The 12,055-nt window shown below is 46.8% G+C and overlaps 1 protein-coding gene across 2 annotated transcripts in view; it reads left to right on the top strand.

Moving 5' to 3' along the window:
- The window catches only part of MPRIP (myosin phosphatase Rho interacting protein), a 157,515-nt gene that overhangs the window by 21,111 nt on the left and 124,349 nt on the right, over nucleotides 1–12,055 (top strand). For both annotated transcript variants that reach the window (XM_034647400.1, XM_034647398.1), the window contains exons 2-3: nucleotides 7,683–7,760; nucleotides 9,758–9,823. In XM_034647400.1, coding sequence (XP_034503291.1) covers nucleotides 7,683–7,760; nucleotides 9,758–9,823 — 144 coding nt within the window. The remainder of the gene's footprint in view (nucleotides 1–7,682; nucleotides 7,761–9,757; nucleotides 9,824–12,055) is intronic.

Raw genomic sequence — 12,055 nt, 5'->3', positions numbered from 1 at the left:
TGTTGGAAAGGCCGGTAGAGCTCATTCAGCATAGCTGAGGGCCACGGAGGGCCAGCCTGGCCTGGGGAAGACCCTTGTGGACCACAAAAGTCTTCATGGCTGGAGCTTCTGTGGTCTGGGGCTGTGGAGGGTCCCTTTCCAGTGCTAAATACCTGTATGTGGGTGGAGGCAGTATTCAGCAAGTAATAGGTTTGGGTTTTTTTTTTTTTTAATTAAACTTTTTATTTTGAGATAATTGTAGTTTTCTGTGCAGTTGTAAGAAAATACAGAGCTATCCTACGTACACTTTACCCAGTTTCCCCAGTGGTAACACCTTGTGAAATTATAGTGTAGTGTCAGAATCAGGATATTGACATTGATGCAGTCAAGGTGCAATTCATTTCCATCCTTCCAGGTCCCCTCACGCCACGCCTCCTGCCCTCCCTCCACTACTGCCTCTTAACCCCTGGCAGCCACGAATCTGTTCTCCATTTCTATAAATTACACATTTCAAGAATTTTATGTAAATGGAATCATACAACATGTAGTCTTTCAGATTTGGCTTTTTCCCTCATAATTCTCTGGAGATTCACCCAGATTATGTGTATCAAGTTTGTTTCTTTTTATTGCTGACTAGTATTCCATGGGGGGTCACGTACCAATTTCTTTAACCACTCACCCACTGAAGGACATCTGGGTTTCCTGTTTTTGGCTACTACAAATAAAGCTGCTATAACCATTCAGACATGTACAGTTTTTGTGTGAATGCCAGCTTTTGTTTTTCTGGAATAAATACCCAGGTGTGCAGTTCCTGGATCGTATGGTAATTGCATGCTTAGTTTCTAAAGAAACCGCTAAGCTTTTTTAGAGTGGCTGTACCATTTCATGTTCTCTCCAGCAGTGTGTGAGTGATAGACTTCACATTCTTGCCAGCATTTGGTGTTGTCTTAGTTTTGGCCATTCTGATAGGTTTATGTTGCTCATGGTTCTAAACAGATTGTTCTTTTTTTTACTATTGAGTTTCCAGAGGGCTTAGTACACTCTACTGGATACTAGCCTTTGTTGGGCGTGTGGTTTGCAAATATTTTTATCCCACTCTGTGACTTATCTTTTCACCCTCCTGGTAGGGCCTTTGCACAACAAAAGGTTTTAATTTTACGATCGATTTGTCAGTTTGTGTTTCATCTTTAGTTAATTTTTGTTTAAGATTGAGCTGTACTTATTTTTTGCCTGTGGATGTCCAGTGGCTTCAGCACCGTTTGTCAAAAGGCTGTCTCTCCTCCACTGAATTGCTTTAGCAACTTTCTCCAAAATTAAGTTGGACAGATTTGTGTGGGTCTGTTTCTCAGTTCTCTATTCTGGTTTTTTTGTTGTTGTTGTTGTTAAGAGAGGGAGAGAGGTGGGGGAAAAGGGGCAGAGGGAGAGGGAGAGAAAGAATCTCAGGCAGGCTGCATGCCCAGCACAGAGCCCAACGTGGGGCTCTATCTCACAACCCTGAGATCATGACCTGAGCTGAAATCAAGAGTCGGGCGCTTAACTGACTGAGCCACCCAGGCATCCCTCCATTCTGTTATGTTGATCTATGTATCTCACGTTCCACTAATATCACACAGTCTTGAATACTGTGGATATGTAATAAATCTTGTAATCGAGTAGATGAATTCCTCCCTCTTTATTCTTTTTAATTTTTAAAAAATTATTCTAGTTCCTTTGACTTTCCATTTAAATTTTAGAGTAATCTTGTTTATGTCTATAGGTCTTACTGAGCTTTTGATTAGTAATTGCATTAATTCTGTATATTAATTTGGGGAGAATTGGCATCTTAGAATCTTCCAGCCTATGAACATAATATGTTCCATTTTTCCATTTTTTTTAGATTTTCTTTGTTTTATTTCATCAGTGTAGTGTAGTTATTTTTAGCATGAAAGTCTTGTACATGCCTTGTTAGATTTACAACTAAATATTTCTTTTTTTAAAAAAAGATTTTATTTATTTATTTGAGAGAGAGAGAGCAAGCATGAGCAGGAGAGGGACAGAGGGAGAGGAAGAAGCAGACTCCCTGCTGAGCAGGGAGCCTGACTCAGGACTCCATCCCAGGACCTTGAGATCATGACCTAAGCCAAACACAGATGCTCAACCAATTGAGCCACCCAGGTGCCCCGGTATTTCATTTTTTTAAGCGATGGTAAATAGTATTATATTTTTAATTTTGATGTCCACATATTCACTGCTAGTATATAGAAATACCGTTGATTTTTGTATACTGATCTTACATCCTGCATCCTTGTTGAACTCACTAGTTCTAGGAGTTTTTAAAAATAGATTCCTTATTTTTCTACATAGAAAATTATGTCATCTGTAAACATTTTATTTTTTCTTTGTGATGTACATGCTTTTTATGTCTTTTCTGCCTTACTGAACTGGCTAGAAATTCTAGCACTGTAGTTGTGAGAGTAGACATCATTGTCTCGTTCCTGCTCTTAGAGGAAAAGCATTTCATCTTTCCTCGTTTCTTAAATTTCACATATGGGTGAGATCATGTGATATTTGTGTTTCTCTGACTGACTTATTTCACTTAGCATTATACTCTTTAGCTCCATCCATGTTGTTACAAATGGCAAGATTTCATTCTTTTTTATGGCCGAGTAATATTCCATTGTACATATCTATATCCATAGATACAGATAACGTTTCTTGATCCATTTGTCTGTCAGTGGACACTTGGGCTGCTTCCATCGTTTGGCTGTTGCAAATAAGGCTGCAGTAGACATAGGGGTTCATGTATCCCTTTGAATTAGGGGTTTTCTAATTTTGGGGTGAATTTGGATAGTTCTGTTTTTAATTTTTTGAGGAACTCATCTGAGATTTCACTTCGTTTCTGAAGGGTATTTTCTCTGGGTATAGGATTCTGGATTGATGGTTTCTTTTAGTGCCTGAAAAGTATTGTACCACTTGCCTCTGGCCTCCAAGCTTCCTGATGAGAAGTCCACTGTTAACATGTTTGGTTTTCTCCTGTCCATAAGCTGTTACTTTTCTTTGGCTGCTTTCAAGATTTTGTATTTGTCTTTAGTTTTCAGAAATTTAATTTTGATGTGTCTTGGTGTGGATTTCTCTGTTTATCCTTTGGAGTTTACTCAGCTTCTTAAATTTAATATTGCCTTTCTTGCCAAATTTGGGAAGTTTTCAACCATTGTTTCTTTGAGTGCTTTTTTTCACCTTACTCCCCTTTTCTCCTTCTGGGAGTCTGATGACACAGATGATAGATCTTTTTCATTGTTCCACAGGTCTCTAAGACTCTATTCTTCTCTTATTTCTTTTAGTCTGTTTTCTCTCTGTTGCCTGATTGGGTAATTTTTTTCTTCTTTTTATTTTAAGATTTTATTTATTTGACAGAGAGAGAGAGATTGAGCACATGAGCAGGGGGAGTGGGAGAGGGAGAAGCAGGCTCTCCACTGAGCGGGGAGCCCGATGCAGGGCTCCATCCCAGGACCCTGGGATCATGACCTGAGCTGAAGGCAGATGCTTCACTGGCTGAGCCACGCAGGTGCCCTTGATTGGGTAATTTCTATTATTTTTCTTCCAGTTCACTGATTCTTCCCTTGGTTCTCATCATTCTTCTGTTGGGCCCATCCCTTCAGCTTTTTATTTCATTTATTGTATTTTTTAGTTTCAAAATTTCCATTTGGTTTTTATATCTCCCAGTTGTTTTTTTAATTGTTGTTTGTTTTGTTTTTTTTTTTTTTGCTGGGGTTTTCTGTGTTTCCATTTATTCCAAGCATGTTTATAATTTCTTGTTGAAACATTTCAGCGTGGCTGCTTTAAAACCTTCATCAGGTAATTCTGACATGTCTGTCACTGTGGTGTTGGCATCTGTTGATTGTCTTTGTTTATTCAGTTTGCACCCTTTCTGGTTCTTACTATGCTGGTGATTTTTTTGATTGAAACTTGGATATATTTGTGTTATTTTAGGGAACTGTGAATTGTTCTAGTCGGCTTTTTCTTTTTTTTTTTTAAAGATTTTATTTATTTATTTGACAGAGAAAGACAGCCAGCGAGAGAGGGCACAAGCAGGGGGAGTGGGAGAGGAAGAAGCAGGCTCATATCGGAGGAGCCTGATGTGGGGCTCGATCCCCTAACGCCGGGATCACGCCCTGAGCCGAAGGCAGATGTCTAACCGCTGTGCCACCCAGGCGCCCCTCTAGTCGGCTTTTTCTGACACTGTTCCAGTGGGGATAGGGGTTGGGGGGCCACCATCTTTTACCTTGAGGTGGAAGCAGAAGTCCAGGCTGCCCGCTAGACCCGCTGACACCTGACGGGGGACATTCCTTGTTACTGTGGACCAAGGCTGAGAGTTCAGCTCCCCCGTCTTCCTGACTCTATACCAGCAGGGAGAGGAAGGGGGGCCTTGTTACTTCTGGGTGGGGGCAAAAATCCCACCTCCCTGCCTGGCCTCCCAACACCTTCCTGATAGGGGTGCTGGTGCGCCTCTTAGCTGCCAAGGGCAGGTAGGAAGCCTTTGCTGGCAGGGGTGGGGCTGGGGCTGAGTCTTCCCTGTCATGTCTGGCTGGAATAGAGCAGTTATCGTCTAAGAATATTCTATCTTACCAGGTTGTTCCTTCCCTGGTTCTTCAGCTAGAGAGAGCAGTTTTTATTGAGGCTTTTATTTGTTTGTACCCGTTGGCACTTCCCAGTTGCTCATTCTTCCAGTACCTGGTCTGGGACAGTGAGACAAAAAGAGAAGCCAGGGTGCACATCTCCATATTGTTTTTGGGTCTCAGGGTCCCCAGCCCTCTTCTCTCCCACCTTCTTTCCACCTTGCAGAGCCTCCTTAGGTTTTTCTTATATACAGTGTCCAAGGTTTGATTTGTACTTAGTAGGAGGAATGGGGAAAATTAACGTCTACCCGTCTTCCAGGAAGCAGAAGTTTCAAGTAACCATTTTTGGAAGGCCTTTGAACTGAGGAAGACACCCAGACCACCAGCAGCCTCTTCCCAGAGACCAGCCAGAAGTACGGCCTCTGGTTATTGGGTTTATGAGGGAAGGCTGAGGTTGTTTGTTTAAAGATTGTATTTATTTATTTGACAGAGAGCGAGCAAGCACAAGCAGGGGGAATCTGCAGGCGGAGGGAGAGGGAGCCCAATGCGAGGCTCAGTCCTAGGACCCTGGGATCAAGACCTGAGCTAAAGGCAGACGCCTGACCGACTGAGCTACCCAGGTGCCCCTAGAGCACTTGTTTCTTGCCCTGTGCCCTCCATTGGCCCAGCCTTCTCACTTTTCAGGACAACCTGCCCACCTGGAAGGGTCCCCTTTGGGGTGGTGTGTCCAAGAAGGACCTGGCAAAGCGAGGCAGGTGCTGGCAGCCCCCCTGGTGTGCGGCACACAGGACCAGCACACACAAGGCCTGAGTAGGTGTTGAGTCAGTAACAGTGCTGGTGATGGGTAGTGGTGAGACTGTGGCCAGGTCCTCTGTGTTAGTCCCTCACATCTCCAACTGCTCCTTCTGGGGAAAGGTCAGGTAGATGTGGCTGCTAATATGAAGTCTCCCCAAAGCCCTGTGGTCAGAGACCAGGAGAGTAGCACACAATCACGGCTAAGCAGAAGTGGAGTAGACACGGCCTTGTTGTCTAACCTCCTGATTTCACACCTCAGGGAACTGCAAGCTAAGAGGTGAAGTGGGGAAGTCACCTGGCCCAGGACCACCCCCTGGCCCTGACCTTTCCATCTTGTGCATGTGTGTCACTGCGTGGTGTGAGAGATGCTGAGTGAGTGTGCCTGGCTGCTTGGGGAATGGCTGGGCCCCGCTGGGCTGGTATTTGCTAAGAAAACAGACCTTACTCTCTTTACTTCTGTTTTCTGAGACAGAATTTCATTCTACATCCCGCACGGCTCTCCTAGGTCGTGTCCCTCTAACCCTAAGTTCCGTGCCAGCACCCACTGCCCATGTTTCATCAAAACCAGTCCCTCACTTCCTTCCCTCAGCCCTCTCCATACCCCTTGCCCGAAGCTCCTACTACTCTGTTCACTTTCATGGGGAAAAGCCAGAACTTCCCCTGGGGGCCTAGAAGACTCTGCAGAAGCCAAGAAAAAGGAGTGTTCTTGGCTTACCCAGAATGCTGTGTGACCTCTGGCGAGTGACCTTCCCTCTCTGAGTCACAGATTCCACAGCTATAAAATGAGGTGGTGTGACAGGGCCCCAGTTTGGAAAGTGTTGAAAAAAGTATGTTAAGAGGACCCCCTAAAGCTTTCCCAGAGATGAGTCATGTGTGTAAACAGCAGGCAGAGGGTTTGGGTTTTAATTTGTATTACTGCCCTCCAAAGGGTAGTGGACAAATTGGCTTGATTGTGCCTTTTCCAGCTGCTTCTCACCAGCCGGGTATGGCTGAAAAGGGAGGTGGAGGCAGAGTGTCTGTCTGGTGCTTCAGCTCATGTTGAGCTCCTTCGGTCAGGGTGTTGGGGGATGGGGGACTCTTCATTAAAAAAAAATAGCTCACATTTGTTATGCACTTAGAGACCAAACACTGTGCTTAATGTTTTTTTCTCCATAATTTTTTGAGATTTAATTTACATACTATAAAATTCAGCCTTTTAAAGTGTACAATTTAGTGGCTTTTAGCATATTCACAAGGTCGTTCAACCATCTCCACTTTCTAATTCCAGAACATTTCCATCATCCCACAAAGAAACCCCATACCTGTTAGCAGTCATTTCCCGTTTCCCGTTCCCTCCACGTCCTGGCAACCACTATCTGCTTTCTGGTTCTGTGGATTTACCTATTATGGATTTTTTTGTGGAAGCCGAAGCAAACAGTATATGGTCTTTGGTGTCTGTGTTCTCTCACTCAGCGTAATGTCTTCAGGGTTCGTCCGTGTCACCGTGGCTGATAATATTCTGTTGTATGGGTGTGCCCCATTTTCTTACCCTCTCATCTGTTGATGTACACTGGGATTGTTTCTGCCTTTTGGCAGTTGTGAGTACTGCTGCTGTGAACATTCAGGTCCAGGTTTTTATTTGAGCCACCTGCTTTCAGTCTTCTCGGGTGTATATACCTATTGTGGAGTTCTGGGTTGAGTGGAATTCTGTTTAACTCTTTGAGGAAGTGCCAGACTTTCCCACAGCAGTTGCACCATTTTATATTCCTGTGCTGTGTTATACTTGCATTACCTCATCAGTCCTCACATAAGTCTCACAAGGTGTAGCTGCGATTACCGTCACCCCCACCTTTCAGATGGGACAGTTGAAACCCACACAGGAAGTTGATGATTCTTTGGCTCGTGCTAGCTGTGCTCACTAAAGCAGTGTCTCTTCTCCCAGGCCCTGTTTTATACGATCAGAATGAGGGCTTTTGACTGTCTTTGCGTGCAGCACACAGTGGTGGGTACTCAGTGGTGATTGAAAATGCCTTTGTTTCTTGGTCAGGAACTTGAAGGAGGCGTCTGTGTCATAGGAGTTCCTGTACTTGGTGGTTTTTCAGGGTCCTGCTGGGTTCAGTGTCCCGTTTTCCACACCAGATGCTGCAGACCGCTCAGGACTTACTCCCAAACGTCTTTCTTGGGAGACTCGGCCTGTGGCTGGGGAATGAGATGCCTGGTGTGTGCTAAGCAGAGGTGACTTCTGTTTCCAGGGAGCACTGATCTTTAACTTGACCATCGAACCTGTTCTCTCTCTGGTCCAAGGCCACTGATGACCTGTTTTTTCTCCTCCAGGCAAAACCTATTTATGGTGGCTGGCTGCTCCTGGCTCCAGATGGGACTGACTTTGACAACCCAGTGCATCGGTCTCGGGTAAGGTCCTCAGAGTGCATTCTTGCGGTGGGAGGGACTGGAGAGGTGCCCATCTAAGGGCAAGTCGACAGAGTGGAAGAGGGGGATGGGGAGTTGAACAATGGATCCTGGGATGGCAGGATCAGCAGGGAACCCCCATTTGGCAAACTTGTCGGTCCTACAGGAAAAGTCTCTGGTGCTAGTTGTGCCGGGTCCGCTCTTCAAAAGAAGATGCTCTCACGTTGTGTCTCCTGTTCATGGGTCAGCTTGACGGCAGAAACAGTTAAATGTAAAAGGCAGAAGAGCAGTTCAGCAGACATTTGCGTTCTGCTAATTAGGCTTCCAGTTCCCTCATTCCCTCCCTTCCTCATCCCATCTCTCTTCCCTCCAGTCCTCCCTGGCTAAGGGCTCAGCAAATGAGCACTTGTGAAGGGATGACAGACCGGAGGGCCAACTCTGTTTTTGCCCCATCTCTCCGGGGCGCCCCAGCCCAGGGTGGGTCCCTGTGGTGCACAGGTTGCTGGGAGCAGCCCAATCTCAGCTGGAGCATGGAGATGATGAAACCGACATTGTCCCTAACCAGTGGTCCTTTCCTCTACCAGGGAGCCCCTTTGGATGACTCCAGTTAAAACACCCATCTTTTCTTTCCGCACGTTTTTTCCAGGTGCTGCTGCCCATACCCTGTAAATTGCTCCAGCTCCTCTCCCCTCCCGTCCCCTGCTCCCTGAGAGCCTCCACTCTGCCTCTTGATCTCTTCTGCCCCTGGCCTGAATGTTGCAGTCTAGGGTGGGGGTCATGGTGCCCCACAGACCTTGTATTATGTCCGGGATCTTTAGGATTACTTGTGGTATGGGTTTTGACTTTGGAGATATTACTATCTTTAAAGGAGCCTTGAAATGTTTCTCAGGAAGACTTCAGGTGGCCTCTTCCTGGACACCCAGTGTGGAACCAGCCATCTGCAGGTCCTCTTTCCTTGGCTATCTGAGCGTCCTGTTCCTGCCATCCAGACAGGAGGACAGCAGGGGTGACGGTATTCCAATGCCTGCAGTAACCAGGGAGCAGCCCGCTTTCCTGTTTTATATTTGGGTCATGCAGATTTGCCATTTCCAGCTTCTGATGGGAAAAACGTTATTCTGAATGATATAATTCTGGCCCAAAGCAAAGAGATGTGATAGTTCTTGTGCCTTATTCCCAGTGAAAGTATGAATTTTGTTGGGCTTTTTGAAATGTTGAAAACAGATCATGGATCCTCATGGTGATCTTTGGGATTCGGGGACCAAGAGTCTCTTGTTCTGGACATGTTTTCCCCCCACAAAAAGGAAAGCGCATACTCTCGTGGTCCCTTCTGTTCTTTTGTGAGTGCATTTGGGCCCCCGCTGGCCCACAGTGGCCTGTCCTTTGGTTGAAGAGTAGAGGGGCACCCTTTGCCAGTTGATCACTCCTGGGACATGAGAATCATTCCCACAGGTCTCCCTCCTTCTCACTTTTGATTTTTCTTAGCTTGTTCACTCTCAGCAAACACTGAAGCCTGGCTGTCTTTTTCCCTATCTCCTACTGCCTGTGGGTCATCAGAACAGCCCTTTTTTAGCAGTTTCCTTGATTTCGTCAGAAACGGGGAATCCGTGCCTGCCATTCTCTGTTTATTCCATATTGTACCGTACAGTTCGTCAACTAAATATCAACACGTTTGTGATCATTTCCGTGCTGGGTACATAGAGAATCCAAGAAGGTGACCAGGATGCCACCTCTGCTCTTCAGGAGCCTGCCAGTTAAAATAAACCAGGCATCTCATGAAATCTCCTGTGGAAAAACACTGGGTGGTTTGGGTCTCTCCCCTGGCCCAGTGCCATCTAACAAATTACTGTTCTTTTGCCCTGGGTCGCTCTTTTCTTGCCATTTGCCCCAGAAATGGAAGCTGTGGAGCCCGTTTTCCTTTGACAGGTTGTGAGACCCGGGGACGCAGCAAGCGGAGGTCAGGGCCAGAGCCCTCTAACCACCCACTCTGTGCTCCATTGCAGAAATGGCAACGGCGCTTCTTTATCCTCTACGAGCACGGCCTCTTGCGCTACGCCCTGGACGAGATGGTGAGTGTCCTGCGCCCACTCTCTGACTCGAGCCTCCCACAGGCCCCCTTCTTCGTGTCTGCGTGTGTGTCATCTGGAAGCACAGCGGTGTGTGCTCTTGCTTGGGCTTCTTCTGGGAGCCCGGAATTGAAGAACTTGTGGCGTCTGGTAGAGTTGGCCCTGAAAACCCAGACATTTGGTTTGAGGCGTCGTTCGTGGTGACAGGTGAGAGTAAGTAGTGAGGAAGGAAGACACTTCCGTTCTGGGCTGACAGGCATCAGATCGGCCAGAACACTGCTGGTTAGAGAAGCAGAACAGGCTGTGGGCCCGCAGCGGCAGGTGGGGGCTGGCCCTGGGCGCACATGGAGGCTGAGCACGCAGGTTCCTGTGCTGTAGCCCCAGGACTGCGCTCCATTCCATTGCTGCAGGTGTTCGCGCTCATCCCGTTGGACCTTTAGAGGTCTCCTGGTCACTAAGCTAGGGCATAGGGCTCCTTCCTGCCCTGCCACCCACCTGGTTTGCTTTCTGCTTCCTGGACTGGCCGGATGCATGTTTACTGTTCTTGGTCCAGAGGTGAAGCTGAAAACCAACCGGGGGGAATGTTCTGGCCTTTCTTTTTCTATCCATTTTGCCTCCTGAGTTTTTCTCTCAAGGAGATTGGTCTCTCCTAACTAATCTAAAGTCTGAACAAATTCCAAGCTTTATAAAGGATCAAAAATGGAAGATTTCAGCATCTTTTCCTGTTCCATTTGAGTTTGCGAGTGTGTGTGTGCATTTATGTGGGCAGCATTTTTAACTGGGGCCGTCCTAGAAAATCTAGACATACCCTGTAAAATAGGCTGACCCCTTCCCATCCAGAGTTCGTTGTTTTGCTACAGGAGTGAGAGCAGGGTTCTGGAACTGTGTGCAGAGAGATAACTGTCCTCTCCGAGGACCTTGTAGACTGTTGGGTCACTTGGATTTTAGGGCGATCATTACAGCTGTTGTGAACAGGCCACAAGCGAGTCCATTCTCACAAGGGAGTCCTAATCTTGGTGATGTGATGCTTCCTGTGTTTCGTTTCTCACGTGAATTAATGGATATGACATTTAGGTATGGCATTAATAGATGTGATACTTTCTTCTGTCTCAACTATCATCTCATTGGTTCCTTCTTAAAAATAATTTTCTACCTTCTCATTCTTCCTGGTGAGTATATTTATACAGTGTAGCAGGCCACAGAGGGTGTTTGCCCTGGAAGCATCTGTGGTTCAGAGTAGATTCAGGTGAGCACCAGTAGGCTGGTAGAATTCACTAGAAATAGGCACAGGGGGCTGAGTCCCTAGGACACCCATTCCTTCAGGGAAAGGAAGCAGGCCTGGAGGCAGACCCAGCACTGCCCTCCATGTTCTCCCGACGTGGCCATCAGATAAGCGGTAGCCCTGGGTGGGAGTTGGGCTCCTCCGAGCCTTGAAGTTTACTTTGTCCTCCTGTGCCTGCCTGACTTGTTCTTAAGTCCTGCAGAGACTAATGGTAGAGAAGGAGCCTCGGAGGTCACTGGATTACATCCAGGCTGGGCTGGACCATGAACCTTCCCGAAAAATAGAGTTCCCTGGACTTTCCTTGGAGACCAATTATTCTGGTCAGGAAATCTTTCTTTCCGTCTAACTGGAGTCCAGTACGGTCTTTTGCTCCCTTCAGCTCTGTTGCACAAGCACAGAGAGAGGGTGGTGACCATGGACGCCGTTGTGTCTGCACAAATGCACGGCACAGGCTGCATCCCAAGAGCCGCTCCTGAATAATTGAGGCTGTTGGGCCATGAGTACTGACACCTTGCAGTACATTTTGGTCTCCCAGCAACCTAAATGTTGGTTGGGTATTATTTCGTGGGGTGCTGGGGCAGAGGTGGGACTGTGCCAGCGATGTGGGAAAGGAAGCCCCAGGAAAAACTTGGACTGCAGAGAGGGCATTGTGGGAGACGACCAGAGTTAAGAGTTTGGTGCCATGGTCCACTTTCTGGCGGATGACCTTGGAGCTGAAGAGACTGACCTGGTGTGCCAGTTAGTGTTGAAACGCCCAGACTGTGGGCGGTTCAGATACTCTGCATCTCCAGGGAAGACAGTGGCATTATTTCTGGGAGTGAAGAAAGACTGTGGCAGTTGCATTGAAATTCCTTTAAAGCAACATTTCAGGCCTGTGGGAGTTTTCCCTGTTGTGTTAGGAAAGTCCTGTGGGGAAAGTTGCAAGGCAGCATCTGGGCTGGGTGATGGGGGTC

Source organism: Ailuropoda melanoleuca, chromosome 17 (genome assembly GCF_002007445.2).
Source record: "Ailuropoda melanoleuca isolate Jingjing chromosome 17, ASM200744v2, whole genome shotgun sequence".
NCBI classification, from domain to species: domain Eukaryota; kingdom Metazoa; phylum Chordata; class Mammalia; order Carnivora; family Ursidae; genus Ailuropoda; species Ailuropoda melanoleuca.
Note: the sequence above shows the minus strand (reverse complement) of the source record. Positions and strands in the feature narration are given on the sequence as shown.